We start from the raw sequence: 17,838 nt of genomic DNA, 5'->3' as shown, positions 1-17,838 counted from the left end.
ACCATGTATAAAGTGAGTCTGCGAGGGGAAAATGGAGCTCTGGTGGCATAGTGCCTGGAGCATCTGACCACTAACCAGAAGGCTGGCGGTTCAAACCCACCAGCCACTCCTCAGAAGGAAGACTGGGCAATCTACGTCCGTAGAGACACCGCCTCAGAAACCCAAGGAGGGGTCACTAGGAGTAGAATCGACTCAACAGCAGTGAGTTTGGTTTGGTTTTAATCTTTACAGAAAGGAGCTCTCGTGGCACAGTGGTTAAGGCATTTGGCTGTGAACCCAAAGGTCAGCAGTTTGAACCCACCAGCTGTTCCATGGGGGAAAGATGAGACAGTCCATTGCCATAAAGATTTGCTGCCTTGGAAACCTATGGGACAGGTGTACTCTGTCCTCTCGTGTTGCCATGAGCAGGAACGGACTTGATGGCAGTGGGTTTGGGTTGTTGTTTTTTTGGAACCTTTATGGAAACAGAGTGACACACCTCTGTCTTCCTGTGGAGCAGCAAGAGCTTTACCACTGTGCCACTCGGGCTCTTTCCATCAAAATTTTAGCCATGATCATCTATTACTACCAGAAGGTGCTCTGGTGATACAGAGGCTAAGGCATATGGCAAAAAACCAACCAACAAACAAACAAACTCACTGCTGTCGAGTCGGACCCCTCCTTGGGTTTCCGAGGTGACATCACTACGGAAGTAGATTGCCCAATCTTCTTTCCAAGGAGTGGCTGGTGAGTTTGAACCACCAGCCTTCTGGTTAGCAGTCAAGTGCCTTAGACACTATGCCACCAGAGCCCCCAGGCACATGGCAGCTAACCAAAAGGTCAGTGGTTTGAACCCACCAGCTGCTCTGCAGAGGAATGACAAGGCTTCCACAGAGATTCACAACCTCAGAAACCCAGTGGGGGGCGCTGTGAGTCAGGATGCACTCCACGGTGGTGAATTTGGTGAACTCCTATCTGTGTCAGAGGGAACACAGGCAATGTCTTCTTTGTGCTTTTCGTCTTTCCTGGAGTTCCCACGATGATCAGACATTTTTTTATAATTGTATGAGAGCCACATGAATGCTGTTTTTTTTAAAAAAAATTATATACCAAACTGGCTTTTCCCACAATGAGCAGAACCGCTCACCCTGTTTGGACTCCAGCCCCACCCCTCCTGGCCTCTCCCCTCTCCTTACATCATACTTACACACACACACACACACACACACAGCCGGGGAGGTGGCTGGAGTCTGAGGTCATTTTCCCCACGCGGGAGCAGAGAATGCAGGCTGTCGTTGAACTAGGGGACTGGCTACTCACACACACACTGTGACCTGGTAACTCCAGGGGCTACTCTGGGCAGCCAGCATGTCATCTTCCCAGTGGGGAAATGTGGGCTGGGACCCGCCTATCATGCACCCTGTGAGACTTCCCTCAAGGAACTTGCTATCTCACCTCAGGTTCACAGGGCTCATCTCCAAGGACCAGGGGCCATCGTCCCCTATAAATTCCACACTTTCCATAGTAACCTCTGCTCCGAGAGACTTCCTCAACACCTTCCTCTCCTCAAACTTCCTAGCCCCCACATCTACCTTGACTCACCCTTCACTGCGAGGCGTCTGCCCGGGACACCCTCACCTGCCCTCCCGAGGTGTCCTCCAGCTGCAGCGGGGCCGCCTCCCCACCTGCCCAGGGGGGCCTCTTCTTGCTCAGCACTCCCCTCCTGCAGGCCTCCCCAGCCCCAGCCCCCCCCCCTTTCTTAGGACCAGGCCCATCACCTCACAGAGGTGCACTGGCATCTGCCCCCATTCCCCTCAGTCCTGTGCCCTTCCTTCCCACCCCACCTCCCCTCAGCCAGCCGCCCAGCCCCAGCTGCTCTGAACCGCCTCGTCCCAGTTCTCACACGGCACCACCGCCTGGCCCTCCGTCCTCTCTGTGCTGCCTGCTCAGAAGCCTGGCACGGCTGGCCAGGGCTCTCCTTGGGCCCCTGCGGTCCCCCCCCCCCCTGCTGCTCCTCCCCGTCGCCCAGCACAGGTCAGTGCTCCAAGCTCCGGCCTCACCCTCTTCCCTTCCCAGACTCTGTTTCTAGTTTAAGGTGTAAAGATTATCTCGGGGCCCTAGTTTCGGGGGTTCACTCAGCCTCCATGGCACCACGCAGCTCCTCTGGTCTCGTGGCAGAGGAGGGAGCTGTTCGTGGAGGCGGGCAGCAATCAGCCACAGGCCATCTCTCTCCTTGGTGACTGTGTCCAATTCCACATCTAGATGCCAGCCCTGACGGCTCTGCCATGCTTCCGGCTGAAACACCCAATGGCTCCCGGACACCTTCCCGCCGACTGTAGAAACAGCAGAGCACCAGACTGTCCACCGGCCCAACTGCTCTTCCCTGGACTTTCCCGTGCACCGTGGCCACTCCGCTCACCGTGTTGAGCTGGCCCGGCACCCTGGGGTCATCCTCCACTGGCCTTTCATTCACTGTCTGCGTAGTAGAGGATTTTACCTTGTCCTAAGAGAGATCTGGCCTTTGTCCTGGGCTCCCGGGAGGTGATGTTCAAGCCCTTGGAATAGCATGTCTTTGTTCTCGTTTGCCGGTTGGCCTTGCGGGTCACATCAGGTCATGGAACAACGTGATGGAAGGCCTGGATGCTGAGGTCGGCCATGTGAGTGGCCAACCAGGCTTACATGATTGAACCCCTGATGAGTTCTGACCCTCCCTGGAACGTTGGTGCCAGGTCATGGGGTCCCCATTGGCTGAGGAGCTTGGACTGTCTTGTGAGGTAACCGGAACCCCTAGAGGGTTTTGCACAGGAATCGGGTCACTTTGGTCCCCAGTGAAATGAGCTGGCAGGGCGACCACTGCAGGGGTCAGGCCTGTAGCAGATGATGTAGAGGCACGGGAAGACAGGGCCAGAGGGCCAGACTGGGGCCAGGCTGGGTGGTGGTGGAAGGTCTCTGTGAGGCGAGAGGGTGATGAGCATGAGGTTGGAGCTGTCTGCGATGGTGCCTCTGTTCTTTGCCAGAAAATACTGACTCTGACCCTCGGGGCTGGCACTGTAGCAGCAGCCATGTTCTACATCACATGACCTGGCACCTTGGCCATAGCTGATTGGACCACAGGAGGGTACCTGACCCAGGGCAGCCAATGGCCTTAAGCCCTCAAGTGAGGGCTTTGTCCACTCACAGGAACTAAGCAGACTGCACCAAACAGCCTCTCTCTGTTTGACAGCTCCTTCTTGCATAGTGGGGAAAAGTGGGGGGATGGTCAAGAGGCCACGCTGAGAAGGGTGGAGTCCTAGGGACTGTGCCCATTGCCTCTACTGAGGACGTGAGGTTATCACGCCTGGAGCCACTCTGCCAGTCTGCTGCCCAGTTCCCAAACCACACCACAGGCCCCTGGACAGCATGCTGCCATCCCTGCACCCCGTGAGGAGGTACTGTGGTGTGCTCTGATTTGAGAGACCTTGACCATACAGCCCCCTCCTGTTGGGAAGATGTGGGCCTCTGTAACTCTTACCCTGCTGTGTTACCTTCTCCTACTAAAGGGATCACACAGACAACTATGGAGCCTTTTGTCCCTGGTGGGTGTTGGAGGGGGAACATTTTGGAGATAAAAACAATGACTGCCTGGGGTCTTAAATGCTTGCAAACAGACATCCAAGGTACAAAAATTAGTCCCTGTCTGCCAGGACCAACCGAGGAAGCAGAGTCAGGAACAGGAGGAGGAGATGGAATGTGTGGCCAACTGTCTCCAGGAACAGCTGCCTCCTCTGCCATCAGACCAGAAGAACTGGAGGGGGCCCGGCCACCATTACTGAACATTTTGATCAAAGACGGTATGTAAGAATCTTTGATCAAAAGGAGAAAATTGTAGAACAGAATTTAAAATTCTTATGGATGCTAGCCTTTCTGGAGCCATGGAGGATGGATGAACCCCCGAATCTACTGCCCTAAGATAATCTTTAAACGTTGCATAAAGGATGTGGGGGTGGTGTCCTCTGAACAGTATAAGGGGGAGGCAGAATCACCATCCAACATCAGCATCAGCAGCTGGTTCCTATGAGGCAGAGGTCAGACATGATGCCACCCTCCAATCATTTTGCCAGTTCTGACACTAACCGGCCCTCCCACAGCACCTTCCACTTCTCTAAACAAAAACTCACTGTCATCAAGTTGTTTCAAACTCATAGTGACCCCCAAGATCCATCTAACACCAGCAATAATATCCCTCGTTCCACACTCTCTTCTGAATCCGGCTTGAATTTCTGGCAGTTCTCTGTCAATATACAGCTGCAATCGTTTCTGAATTATCTTCAGCAAGATTTTACTTGCGTGTGATATCAATGATATTGTTCGATCATTTCCACATCCTGTGGGATCACCTTTCTTTGGAGTGGGCATAAATATGGATCTCTTCCAGTCAGTTGGCCAGGTACCTTACTTTCAAATTTCTTCGCATAAACAAGTACGCATTTCCAGAACTGCACACACCCAAACCCACTACCATTGAGTGGATTCCGACTCATAGAGACTTCCATGGGGTTTCCAAGGCTGTAAATCTTTATGGAAGCAGATTGCCTCATCTTTCTGCCATGGAGCAGCTGGTGGGTTTGAACCATAGACCTTTTGGTTAGCAGCCAAATGCCTTAACCAGGATAGCAGAGCTCACATAAGTGTGTATGAGGGCACACATTGACACCAAAGTTTATCAAGGGTTACCAGGGGTGGGAGGGAAGGTGGGAGGGCGTCTCCACTTAGGAGGCACTGAGTTGCTGTTAATGGCGGTGGAACAATTTGGAGACATTAGGGGTGATGGCCACAACCGATGTCACTCAACGCATACGTAGGAAATGGTGAATTGGTGCCGCTCAAGGATTCCATGCCTATTTGCCACAATAACACAATTTTTAAAAGTAGCGCTGGTTTCAAATTGCAGAGTGAAGAGATTAGAGGAGAGGTGGAGAGTGCAGAAACTATGGACTAGCTACTAACACACACACACACACACACACACACACACCGCGCGCGCCCGCCCCCTGCTGGAGTCACAAGAGAGGTGGGCAGGACTGGGGACCAAAATCAAGCCAATGGAGATGAAGGATGGGGGCGGGGAGAGAGGTCAGCTGGCAAGATGGGGGGTGTTGTCAGGGAATGCGAGTGGAAATGGAAGTTGTGCGACTGCTTTAAACTGAGGGTGCTGGGGCCTTGGGTGGTGAGGCGGAGGAGAGGAACGAAGCGAGGTCACTTGCCCCGAGCTCAGGCAGCCGCCGCTTCTGCGGGTGAGGTTCCTCTCGCGGCCAGCAGGGGTCGCTGTGGGGCCGCGCCCTGCCAGCACCGCTGAGCGCGGGCAAAGCGCGCAGCTTCCCGCCTCCCGCCTCCTGACACCCTGTCGCTCACAGCCCGAGCGCGCCGGGGGTGGACGTGGGGGCGTGACCCAGTTGCTCAGCTCTTCAGCGTGAAGGCCACCTCTGAGTGCAGGGAAAGCACGCAACACAACCGCAGACATTGCGCCCCTGCCCGCGCTCCGCAGCCCACCAGGGACACCTGGCGTCGTCCCCGCGCAGCATCAACTCCGTGCACCTCGCTCCCCCGCCTCGGAGCGGCGGCCCAGCCCCGGGCCGGGCGAACGGCTCCTTTCCAACGCCCTCGCTCTGGGGGGTGGGGAGATCGTTTTTCAAAGGCCACATTCCAGGTTGATGCAGTTTTGACTGGCTCAGAGGCTGCTCCACCCTCAAGACAGCTGGGGGGGGGGGGCTTTCCTCCCGGAGACCGCCCCTCACCCCCGCCCGCGACCTCAGGCGCCCCTTCTCCTCGGCCCCAGACTCCGGTGCTGCTCAGGCCGGGCCGCCGCTCAGCCAGGGCTCCTGGGTTGCGTCTACCTTGTTCCGTGGCGTTCGTTCATTCTCGTCCTGCCCTCTCCTGCTGGGCCCCTTCTCTCCCCGACTCGTCCTCCCCGGAGGCCTCACAGTGTCGGCGCCCTGAGCGTCTTCCGGCCTCAGAGCTGTGCAGACGCCCCCCCCGCTCCCCTTGGCACCTGCCTCGAGAGACAGGCCTCATGTCCACCCTTGTTTATAATCAAATTGGTTGGGGTGTAATTTATGCACAAAAAAGTACACGTGTGTCAGTTTGATGCGTTTCATGAATATCTTCCACCATTTCCTTCACCTCAGTAAACTATCCTGTAGTCAAGTGACCCCACCTACCACCTGCCCCAAGCCACAACTCCGCTGGCTTCTACTTCCACAGGTGAGTCTCACTTGAGGAGCCCTGGTGGTGCAACGGGCAGCCCAGAAAGCCCCCCAGGGCACTTCTACTCACAGGCGGCTGTGAGCTGGACTCTGTAGCACTTAACAGCAAGAAGTTTTATTTGTCTAAATGGAATCAGGCATAATGTCATGTTTGCCACTCTTACTTTACATGAGGGGTCATCCAGGCTCAGAAAGGTCGGGAGACATGGCCATGGTCAAGTCTGGCCCAGGGCCAGGGCCCTGTCTCCTGTCTCAGAAGGCCTTGCCCACACATCTGAAGCGTGAATGTCCTGGGCTCGTTCTTGGCCTGCCTGCTGCTCTTGCTTTCGAAGAGTTGCATTTATTTATTCTTTGGCCATCTCTCGAGCACCTCGCCGTGCCAGGCCCAGGAGAGGCAGGCACGGCCTGCATTCGAGGACTCCCAGTCAGGGAGGCGAGCCTGGTCCTCTGGGTCGAATCTTCCCGGGCTGGCCAGAGCCCTCCCCGCAAGAGAGGCAGTTTCCTGCTTCTCCTGCAGCCCACCCGGGGATGGTGACCTCCTGGTCCCTCCTTGGGGACCTCATGCTACTGACTGCTGCCTCCATCTTGGGGTGGGGGCTGGGCAGGCTGTGGGCTGCAGGTAGAGGCCTTGGGAAGAGGGTCTGGGAGCTGGGAGGTCAGAGAGGATGTTGGGGGTTTGTGACTGATTAGAGCTGGCTTCCTCCAGTGGGCTGGACACCACAATCCCTGTGTGAGATGCCCAGGCTCAAGTCTAGAAGGTCCAGACTGATCCTTGGCTTATCACTGGAGTTCCTGGGTGGCACAACCACTCGCCAAAACGTCAGTGGTTCAAACCCACCCAGAGGCGCCTTGGAAGATAGGCCTGGAAATCAGATTGTGAAATCTCACAGTTTTGGAAACCCTATGGTTCTACTCTACAAACATGGGTCACCATGAGTCAGAACTGACAGCTAATGACTGGCGAGTCTGGGCAAGTAGGGCCCTTCTGAAATTCCCCTCTGATTCTTCGTTTATCCCATCCTCACCAGGGAATAGATTTCTAGGGCAGAAGATGAGGCACCCCGACGTTTTTACAAGCATAGACCCGCCCAACTGGAGGCCCCCAAACTCCAGCTTCCAGTCTTTGGCCTTGGTTCTAATTAAGCAGATATGGGGCCCAGAGCATCTTCAGCCCCATCTCGGGGGGTGGGGGAGGTGAGCTATGACGAGCCATGGCTGAGACATGGGTGGGTGGGTCTCCCTTGTTGGGGCCTTTCAAGAAAAAGCCAGAGCCCAGGACTAAGGAGGGGAGACAGGCTAGCAGCAGGGGGCAGGAGACCAAGGGAATGCACAGATAGTGGAAGAAGGGCCTGTTTAATGACACAGCTGGGTCGGCTTACAAACTGTCAAACTGCAAAAGGAGGACAGGCTGCATGAGGGGGACTGGGGACACAGGCACCGAAGCCACAGCAGCAGACTTCCTTGAGGACAATACACGGGACCAAGGGGCACCCAGTGGGGGTCCCCAGTAAGGCTGACCCAGGTGGGTGGACAGCACTGACTGCCACCAGGAGGGGGTTGTCGACGGCAGGCCCCTCAGACTGCAGAATGAGACCCGGGCTCTGGCCCCATCGTCCTGCAGCCAGGACCACCCCCTGGGGCTGTCTTCGGGGCAAAGGAAGGTAGAACCGGCCTTCAAGGTGTCTTCACAGAAGCCCTTACCCCAGCTCCATCATCCTGTCTGGAACTTCTGTCCCTTTGTCGGGCCCTGCCCAATCTGAGGCAAGTCGTGAGCCAAAGCCTTTGGGAAAAAGTCCTCAGGAATGCAGGAATGTGGGGAGCTGGGGCCAGAGAATGGCCTGGGCTTTGCTGGCTGCTGGGGTCACCTCAATCCTGCTCATATAGGCCTAGCTCCTCTCTGTACTGATGGGGGACCCCCACCTTTGCCAGGACCCTCCCCAGAGCATGGCCAGGTCCCCACCCCGGCCTACGTGCAGATGGGCAGAGCCAAGGCCATTCAGGTGCCTCTGGGCCCACAGATTTATGGATATGTAAGTGCGTGTGTGTGTGTGTCTGTGTGTGTGTGTTAGAACCCTGGTGGCACAGTGGTTAAACGCTCAACTGCTAACCGAAACGTCAGCAGTTCCAACCCACCAGCCACTCCCTCCAAAGGAGGAAGATTGGCAGTCTGCTTCAGTAAAGCTGACGGCCTTGGAAGCCCCATGGGGCAGTTCTACTCTGTCCTACAGGGTCGCCACGAGTTGGAACCGACTGGACGGCAACAGGTTTGGGTTTCTGTGTGAGATCTATATATGTATTATATTATATATATTTATATGGAGATCGTATGTAGAATATATCTGTATATACGGCAGATGTGTATACGTGACACTCTAGATAGGTCACACTGGTCAGGCTGATGGACGCGGGGCTGGGTTATTCCTGGAGAGGTTTCTAGACCTGCTCCCTGCTCCCGCCAGCCGCACAGCTAGGTCTCTCTCTGACAAGTGAGTAGAAAAGCTAAGAAGGGTGGGCCCAGCTCTGCCAGGAAGAGCCCCCCCCACCCCACAGGCTGGACGCTGGGGTCAGCATCCGGGCAGCTGGCGCCACCTTCTGGCAGTTCCAGGGGACAGCCTCCTTCCGGGAAGTTGAGTCAGGATTCCTCCAGCATCCTTGGCATCCAGGGATGGAGGGTCAAGGAGGGTCTTCAGAACTTGGCCTTCTACTCAAGGTGCTGCCAGGGAGGGGGGAGAGGAGGGAGGGGGTCCTACGGCCCTGAAGAGGGCACTGTGGCCGGTGGGCTGTGGATGAGAGAGGAGATGGAGATGACAGGTTACAAGGGGCAGGGGATAGGGACAGCATTACGTGGCCCCAGGGCACTTTGCAAGAGACCCTGCACCGTGCAGTTGAAAGCATGCTTACCAGAGGCAAGTTCTAGTCCCCCTCCTGCTACCCGTGGCCGGCCGTCTGAGCCCCCAGCTCTTTCTCGCTAAAATGTTGTGAGCCTTGGCTGCCCTGCCTACCCCCTTGAGAATCGTGAGAGAGAAACTGCAAAGCACCAAGCAGGCGGGACACATCGCCACCTGGCCCAGACTCAGGATGGCCTGTGTCATGCCTCGTCATCTCTGTACACGCAACCCCTTGGTTGGAACCAGGGGTGTAGGGAGGGTGATGAGCATCTGGGGAAATCGCTAAGCTGCACCCCCCTTAATTTCAACATGAACAGACGTTGATGGTGCCATGTGCAGGCAGAAACGCCACGCCCTTCCTGTCTGGCTACCTCGGTCAGGCGCCTTTCACATCTGTGGTACCTCACAATGTCATTCATTCCACACCTCATCTGCCCCCCACCTTTGACTTGCCCCCGGGGATAAGTGCCTCCCTCTACTCCCCCTTGCTCCGCCTCGGGACGTCTACTGAGTCTCAGAAAGGACGTCGGGTCTCACCAGGTTAACAGAAACTGCTCGGCGGTGCCCATCTCCAAGTGGTGCCCAGGGCCCCGTACCTGCCATACCTCACTACGCCTCTGGCTTGATCCCCTTGCATGCACCCCCTATCCCCTCCTCCCTCCAAACTCTTGACTCCTCCATCTACATGAAAGCTCACACACCCGTAAACAGAGACAGTTCAGTGAACAGTGGCGTCTGGCCCACCCCTGATAAGAGGAGTTGGATGGAACCTTCTAGAACTCTGCTCTTTAACTCCATCACACCCATTCGGACCCTGGCAGTGTGTTGGGTCTGGAGGCCAGGCCAGGGGTCCAGGGAGACACACCCTCTTGGGGGCCCATGCCTATGTCCTCAGGAGACCAGAGTTAGGGGTCTAGTGTATAAGAGGGTAACTAACCCAAGAGTGGGTGCCAGGCCCAGAGGGGCTGCAGCTGTGGGAGCAGGGCCCCGGCCAGTGCCCATTGTAGCCCATCTCCCTCCTTCCAGAAGTGGCAGAGATTCGGCAGTTTCCTAGCATCCGGGGCTTGGCGAGTTCTAAGTCCCTGGGGTCCAACCAGAGCAGGGGAGGGAAGTGGATGGGGCGCTGTGTCGGGAAACGCTTGCATGTGTTTCTGATTCACGGAGGCCTGGCCGGGCCAGCTCTGTGGTGTCCCACACCCCCTCTCCATTCCCCTAGGCCCCTGTAAAAAGCCCTTTGCTCTAGAAGCCGGAAGTCTCATCTCCTGGCTGTAAACAAACATATCCCTGGAGGCAGAGCCTGCCCTGGAGAAGGCAGTGGGGGCGACCCCTCGCCTCCCAGCCACCCCTCCTCGGTCCCGTGCTGCCTGTGTCGGCTCCCCGGCTCCTGCCAGTACCCGCCTCAGGCAGGTAAACACTCCTGCCTGCCTCCCGTCCGCCTGGCTTGGGGCCAGCTAGGGCCAGCTGTGCACATCTGGAGCTGGCCTGACCGCAGCCAGCCCTTCCAAGGCCCCGCTCCTGGGGGTGCCGATGCGGGGGCAGGAGCAGCGGCTGGAGCCATCTCCGGGCCAGTGTGGTCAGCGGCAGGAAGGTTGGGAGGTCTGGCCTCCCAGGCCGACCTCAGGGGACCTCCTCCGAGGGGCTGGGCCAGGAGGCCTGTGCACAGGCAGTCGGGGGGCTCCAGGGGCCAGCGCAGAGCCAGGGGAGGGGCCGGGGCCTTTTCCATGGGAAACTGCTGGGAATGTTTCTGGATAGTTCGTGTCCTGAGCTGCTGGCTGACCCCTGGTTCCCATTCCCGCCTCCGCCCCTCTGCTCCCGGGCTCTGGCTCCACGCACTTCTTCCCACTCTGGCTGGGCCTCCACCCTGCCATTCAGCTCCCAGGACGGGGCCGCCCCATGGGGGCCCAGGGAGGAGGGAGCGTTCCCAGCCACCATGGCGTCGGGGAAGGGGAAACGGGGAACTGTGGGATTCTCCTCTCGTGCTCCGGGTCAGCTGGGCCCCTGAAGCGGGCCATCCTCCTTGAGCGCTCTTCTAGACCCTCTGGGCTCAGCCCGGAAATGGACACCTCTGCTAGCATGTGAGTGAGTGACCTCCACACAGGCCTGCGTGTGCACATGCACGCCACCACCTCGTGATGTTCCTGGCCCCTCTCCTTGGTCACTGGTCAGCCTTGGATGAGCACACAGCCCCATGCGATTGGTACCCGGGGAGGAAGTGGCCAGAGCTGTCCTGGGCTGGCTCACAGCCTCAGGAAGAAACTGCCCACCAGGAAATGGCTGGCACCTCTGCCCTGGCCCTGGTGGCCATGGTCTTGGGGTGTTCTGGGGAAAGGAAGCATCTGGCCTGGGACTCCTGGCTCTAGCCTTGGGGCCCTGGGCACAGGCTAGGTGCAAAGTCAGAGAGAAGCAACTCTGTCCTATCTCATCTGTTCTTAAAAGCCTCAGACCCCAGATCCGGCATCCCCGCCCCAGTGGTCGGACCCCCGCAGGGAGGCTGCCCCGGCCCAGCCCACATCCAGCCTCCTCACATGGTGGCGTTGGGGACCTGCTGTGCCCAGCCCACTTCCTTGTAGGCAGCGGTCACATGACTGTAGACGAGGCCTCGCAGCTTGGCCCAGGCTCTCTGCGTCTCGGGCGGGAAGTCATTGGCAAACTCCTCAGCAATCACCTCCAGAAGGATCCCAGAGAGGATCTGGGGGCACAGGGGGAAGGGGGGTGAACGCCTTGGGCACCTGCGCCCAGAAGCCTGGGACCCCCAGCCCCGTCTATCCCGCCTCTGGATGAAGGACACTTTCAGGGCACATGGGGATGGCGTTAGGAACCAGACACACTGGAGATCACTGGCACCAGCCCTCTGTCCTGCACCCCTGCCAATCACAGCAACTCCAGGATGTGACCTCCAGCCCGGAGGTCACCTGTGCTGCCCAATGGAGCCCTTGTGGCCTGCAGGCTGCTGGGGGTGGTGGGGGGTGCGGGTTGGCAGCACCAGTCCCGGGACATACCTTGAAATACACGGGTTCCACCTTATGCTTGAGGGCGTGAGCTTTGCCCACGAGGGCCAGCACGGAGGACACCTTGTCGGGGTCATGCAGGTTCTCCACGACTGTGTTGAGGGCCCCCATGACCCGGCAGGCATGCTTTCGCAGCTGGGGGCTTCGCTCCATTTCCAGGGGGTCGGTCATGTGCTTGAACTGGCTGAAGTACTGCTTGGCCGACGGGAAATTCACGAATAACCTGGCCGGAGGGAGGGGGCAGAAGCTGAAGCAGGGGCTGTGACCAGGATAATGGCAGGAGGCAGGGCCCCCCCACCCCTAGTTGTCATCACTCCCATACATGGCTGCACCCACATACACCCCCTCTGGTCAAGCTGGTTCCCACAGAGTCCCGACCCAGGTTCCAGACATGTCTGTCCACTGGACTTACTCAGGCTGCCAGCTTCCTCTCACAGGGCTCCCCTTCCTTGTTCTTGCCTCCTTTTCAAACCCTACACACCCACCCTTCAAGACATCCCCCAGCCACAGCTGGGGGAGGATTTGGGGTTCCAGATTCTCAGGACTGTGGGACCTCAGGCTTTTCTGAGCCTCAGTTTCCGCAGCCATGAAACAGGCATCTTTGTTCCTGTCTCGTGAGTCTTTGGGACAATTGAACGAGAAAGTGCACACACGGTCCTCAGCACAGTGCCCGACACACAGAGGCCCTGATGGCCAGGTTACACGGCTCCTTAGGAGCTAAGAAAGGCCCACTGGCTGGGTGGCTCAGCCCATGAGAAGCAATGAGGCCCAGTCCTTCCTCCAGCTCTTGTGGCCCTGCCCCCTCATTGGTCTGCAGTAAATAATGATTGTTGCTTTAATGAAAGCTAACCATTGATTTTCACCCACCTTGTGGGGCACTCTAATTACCTCATGTCACAAAGGCTTCCCTCCCCAGCGAGACTGTGAACTTGGAGCAGCCCCCAGGACTTCCTAGTTCTCCCCACCCCCTCTCCAGTTTCCCTTAACGTGCCACTTTGATGAGGTTGCTGTCTTGCTCAAAAACATTCTGTGGCTCCCACTGTCTGCCAAGGTCAAAACTCAACCTGAAACCCCAGGCTTCTTACAAACCCTCCTGCAATCGCATCTCCCAGAAGACATCCTCCCTCCACTCCAGCCTCTGCTGCTCCGGCCCAACAGCCTCACCCACTGTGAGGAAAACATTCCCCACGCGTGTCGGCCACCGTCCCCATGCACTGCGGGCCTCTGTTACTCTGTCGTAAGGACATGCTCTCTCCCTGCCCTGGTGACTGATGCTTCCCCTCAGTCCCATCTGTCCGTTTCAGGCAGCTTCTCTGTGGGTCTCTGACTGGGCACCACAACTCTAGGGCAGACCCCACGGCCCCCTGGCCCATGGCCCCAGCCCAGGGCCCTGCAGGCGTAGGGCGACATTGATGACATTGGCGTGGCGTCTCTCCCTGCCAGGCCTGGGTGCCATGTGAGGCATATGCAGGGACTTGACCAGAACTTACGTTACTTAACTGAATCCTCGGAAGATACATGGCGTGTCGCAGACCTGCTTATTCAGGCCGTTTCATGCCGTTGGAGTGTCCCCTTTGTAATCAGAGAGAGCTGATAATTTGCTAAGCCAGCTCTCTGCCAGGAGTCCCGGAGCTGGGAGCTGGAGCACACGCAGAGAGAGCATGTGGCCTGAACCACCCCTTCGGGCAAAAAAGCTCCTCCTGGGAGGTTTGGGCAGCGAGCAGGGCCCAGTTCATGTGGAAACCCAAGGGGCCCTGCTCAGAGGCCAAGGGTGACCCTGGGCAGATCACTTCACAACCGGCCTGGCTGCAAAAGAGAGAGGGGTCCCTCCTGCTCGACCCTTCACAAATGAGACGATGGGTCTGAAAATCCACTGGGTCTTTCTGGAGGAACAAACGTGAAGAACCCCATCAGGACGTGAATGAGGATCTCAGGCTTTGGAGGTTTCAAAGGTGCAGTAAAAATAATAGTTTATATTCGTACAGCTCCTCCACACGTTACTGCATTTAATTGCTACAACTAGGCAGGCCTACCCAATTCACTGATGAGGAAAACTACCGCCAGTTGGCGTGAGGGAGTTCCCCTCGCGGCAGCCCAGGTGTGAGAGAGGGCGGTGCTCTGTAGGCTTTTCTGCGGCTGATTTTCCAGAAGCAGACAGCCAGGCCTTTCTTCCACGGGACCTCTGAGTGGACGCGAGCTTTCAGTTAGCAGCTTGAGCCGCTGCACCATCTGCGCCACCCAGCAAATAACACTCATTGCCGTTGAGTTGGTTCCAACTGAGAGCGACTCTAAGACAGTGCGGAACTGCCCCTGTCAATTTTCACGGAAGCAGACTGCCTCATCTTTCTCCCATAGAGTGGCTGGCGGGTTCGAACCACCAATTTTTCGGTTAACAGCCGAATGCTTTAACCACTGCGCCACCAGAGCTCCTTATCCCCACCTCATGGCTTAGGAAATTGTCACCCAAGGTGGCCCAGTGAAGTCGGTGGTGGCACTAGGAAGGGTCCCGAGATCCCCCACCTCACAACAGTGCTGCGCCAGGGCTATCACCGGCTGGCACCCAGGCAAATCTGCCCGAACAGCCAGCTTTAGGAGCTGGGGCGTCCCTCGCTCGGCCAGGCAGGCCGGGGCCACGAGCTCTGCCCCTTCTCCCCCTGCGCCTCCACATCGCCTCCTGACCCCCCAGATCACCCTGGGTTGCCGGGAAGAAGCTTGGGGAAAAGCCAGTCTTGGGGAGTTTCTCAGCTCCCGGAGGCATCTGGGCTTCCAAGTGAGCCCAAAATAGGCTTGTGTGAGTGTGAGGGGGAAGGTGTCAGAGTTACAACCAGGAGCATGGGTGTTCCCTCATGGCCTCCTCCCAGGCAGGGAGTGGAGGTGTGGGGTCCGGCTCCCACCCCGAAGGCAGTGCCTCCACCTCCACCTCCACCGCTCTCCTCCACACCCCACCCTGGGGTGGGGGTGTGGCTGCGGCTGGTAAGGGCTCAGGGCACTGGCCAGCCCACGAGGAAGTGAGGGCTTGGAGCTGTGTCTCAGGCTCTAACAGGGCCTTGGCCTTGTGGCTGCACACGGGTTGCTTGTGTGAGGGTGAGCAAGGAGTGTGGCAGGAGTCGGGGGCACAGATCTGGGGCCAGGAGAGCCCCAACGAAGCTCATGGATCATGCCCTCAACCCCACACCCCTCCCCACTAGCCAAGCCCTGGGCAGACAGGGGAAGAGAAGGAAGGTGGCCAAGGAGCTGAGAGGACCTGCGTGGGTGTGCGGTCAGATGAAGCGCGCGTGTGTGTGTGTGTTGAGGTGGGGTTGTGAGCAACCCAATTCTAATTCTTTAAGACACATGGCTTTCTCCCGCTTTCTGGGATTAGTGGGGGCCCCTCCTGGGAGAACTGAACACTGGTAAATACACCCCCCAGCCCAGGCACCACCCCTGTGTAAGTCAGAAGTAGGGAACTCGAAGAGGGTATGGAGAAAGGAAACCCCATGAAGCGTTCCCCTCTCCAGACATAGACTTGTCCTCAGCGTTCAGTCCCTTCCCCTGCCCCTGAACTCCTGCCCCACTCCTGGTGAGGTTGGGTGGTACTTCAGGAGATGGATCTTGGACATGTCCCCTACATGTCCTCACTGGCAATGGCAGCGCTTGGGACAGGTAACCACCAGGATCCTGAGGCCTCTTCACCCTGAGGGCCCCGCTTAGTTTCCTCTTGGTGGCCCGTGTGCCCAGCAGGCACGCACCCCTGAGCTAGCCCTCCTTGGATAAAGTGTGGCGCGCCTGGGACTCCACTCCCCACTGTGTGTGGGGGTGCTTGCATGTGTAGGGCTTGGTCTGTGGTATCTGAAGTCACCAGGATCTGAATCCCCCTCTCATCCCCCACCCCCAGCCCAGCTGGGCTCCAGGGCCTGGGGGGGCCACCTGAGCTACCAGACAGTTGTCCCTTCTTCAAGAACCCTCCAAAGCCCCGCCAAAGTGCTTCGGTCACTCCTCTTCCCCTGAAACTGCTTCTAAGTTGCAATCAGGGCATATCAAGATGGAGCTCGGTAGGTCCTAGGCTTGGGGGAGTCAGAAGGGAGAGAGAATGAGGGGGAGAAAAAGGCAGAGTTGGGCAAGGGAACGGGCTCGCATCCAGGTGAGGCTTCACCCCTACGTTCAAAGAGTAAGACTGCCCTGCTCTGCCCTAGATATGACGCCCCTCTGCCAAGGACAGGGGGTAAGGACAAGCATGGTCAGGGGGCCTCTCTGCCTGCACCCCAGGGACCAGCCCGAGTGGGAAGACGGCACTGGGGTGTGGCTATCAACAGGAACTAGCTTGTGGGGCTTGGTGACATTAAGTACCTAGGGACTGGGTGTGTGTGCCGATGTGCAAGTGTGTAAATGACTGTGTCAGTGTATGGTTTGGGGTCCCTGCGGGGAGTGTGGTACCTGAATGACCCCTAAGCCCAAACCTGGCCTTTTCTCCCTGGCTGGGGATTTCGGAGTGTGGCCCTGTCTCCTTCCATCCAACTCAGCAGCACCGTACCTGAAGGACCTGGTGGCCTCTGCACTCACCTGTGCCTGGCTTCAGGCTCGCTGCAGGCTCACCCCTCCAGGCTGTTAGGGGCAGCTGGGAACACTAGACCTGGGGTTACTCTTTGCTGAGTTTTTCCAGGAGTCTTTGAATGGGGGCTGAACTGGAGAGAGGGGATGCTGCTCCCCTGTGCCACCTTCTTGGCCGAGACTCAGTGGTCCCGTCTCTAAAATGGGGCCCCCACTATCCCCATCCGAAGGGATGGTTAAACGTGGATCAGGAGCGCGTCGGCAGGGTGGCTGGTGAGGAGGCACCGGCTGGCTGGGCAGGAGTTCTGAGGCCCGGGAGAGGAGAAGGGCACTCCTGCGACTGGTTCCCCGTTCCTGGGGAGCCCAGCGTCCTGGACCCAAGAAGGGCTCAGCCAGGGCTTCACCCACCCCAAGGCGCCCCACGCTGCCCGCGCCCCGCTGGCCCTGGCCCGGCCCCAATCGCAGCTGGGGAGGTGGCGCGGAGCTCGGACCCGGGCCGAGCCCGCCCCTACCCGGAGCCTCTGCCGTTCTCCCTCCTCCGGGCCCAGCCGGGCCGGGGTGACACCTACCTCACCAGGATGGCCACCCCTACGTCCTCGCAGTTGGCATAGAGCCGGGCCCAGGTCGCCTGCACCGCCTTCCTCTCCGCCTCGGACAGCTCCTCGCTCCGCTCGCGGCGCTCAATCTCCATCTCGCCCGGCACTTTCTCCATGAGCAGCTGCAAGCCCGGCCCGGCTGGCTCGGCGGCGGCTGGGCGCGGGGCGCGGGGCCGGCTGCGTGCGCGGCGGGCGGGCGAGGGGTAGAGCGCGCCGGAGGGCGGGAGCGTGTCTGTGTCTGTGCGCGCCGGGCGTGTGTGTGAGTGTGAGTGTGTGTGAGTGCGTGTGTGCAGGGTATATGTGCGGGGGGCGGGAGGCCGCGAGCGGGGGGCGGGGATGTGGTCTGCAGGAAAAAGCCTTTAAAAATAAAGACGCTCCGAGTCCCCGAGCCCGCGCCGCCAGCCAATTCCGGCAAAAGGTGAAGGCTGGGCGGGTGGGGGCGACGCTGCCGGCGCCCGCCCCCCCCAGGCTGCCGCGGGGTTGGCCGCCGAGCCGGGCGGGGAAGGGGTGGCGGGTCTGCCGGGGGTCTCGGGAGGAGGAGGAGGAGGCGTTCACGCGGCGCCAGGCGGGCCGTGCGCACCCGAGTGCGCCCCTGGGC

At 58.5% G+C, this 17,838-nt stretch overlaps 1 protein-coding gene across 1 annotated transcript; it reads right to left on the bottom strand.

Moving 5' to 3' along the window:
• Window positions 1–8,967: 8,967 nt before the first annotated feature.
• Window positions 8,968–17,356, bottom strand: CYGB (cytoglobin). Its single transcript, XM_007959620.2, has 4 exons — window positions 17,214–17,356; window positions 12,109–12,340; window positions 11,635–11,798; window positions 8,968–9,001 (listed from the first exon to the last, which is right to left on the bottom strand). Exons 1-4 carry the CDS (start codon window positions 17,354–17,356, stop codon window positions 8,968–8,970), a joined length of 573 nt encoding a protein of 190 aa, XP_007957811.1.
• Window positions 17,357–17,838: the final 482 nt, after the last annotated feature.

Source organism: Orycteropus afer, unplaced genomic scaffold (assembly GCF_000298275.1).
Source record: "Orycteropus afer afer isolate SDZICR_OR568_19922 unplaced genomic scaffold, OryAfe1.0 scaffold00018, whole genome shotgun sequence".
Classification (NCBI taxonomy): Eukaryota; Metazoa; Chordata; class Mammalia; order Tubulidentata; family Orycteropodidae; genus Orycteropus; species Orycteropus afer.
The sequence above is the reverse complement of the archived record's forward strand: the minus strand, read 5'-3'. Positions and strand labels throughout refer to the sequence as shown.

Coding starts and splice junctions, on each gene's coding strand:
- CYGB (XM_007959620.2), bottom strand. CDS start 17,356: ATGGAGAAAGTGCCGGGCGAGATGGAGATTGAGCGCCGCGAGCGGAGC. Junction 11,799..12,108: donor TGGAACCCGTGTATTTCAAG/GTATGTCCCGGG, acceptor CTGTGCCCCCAG/ATCCTCTCTGGGATCCTTCT. Junction 9,002..11,634: donor CAGGTCCCCAACGCCACCAT/GTGAGGAGGCTG, acceptor TCTCATCCACAG/CCCACCGGCCACAGTGCCCT.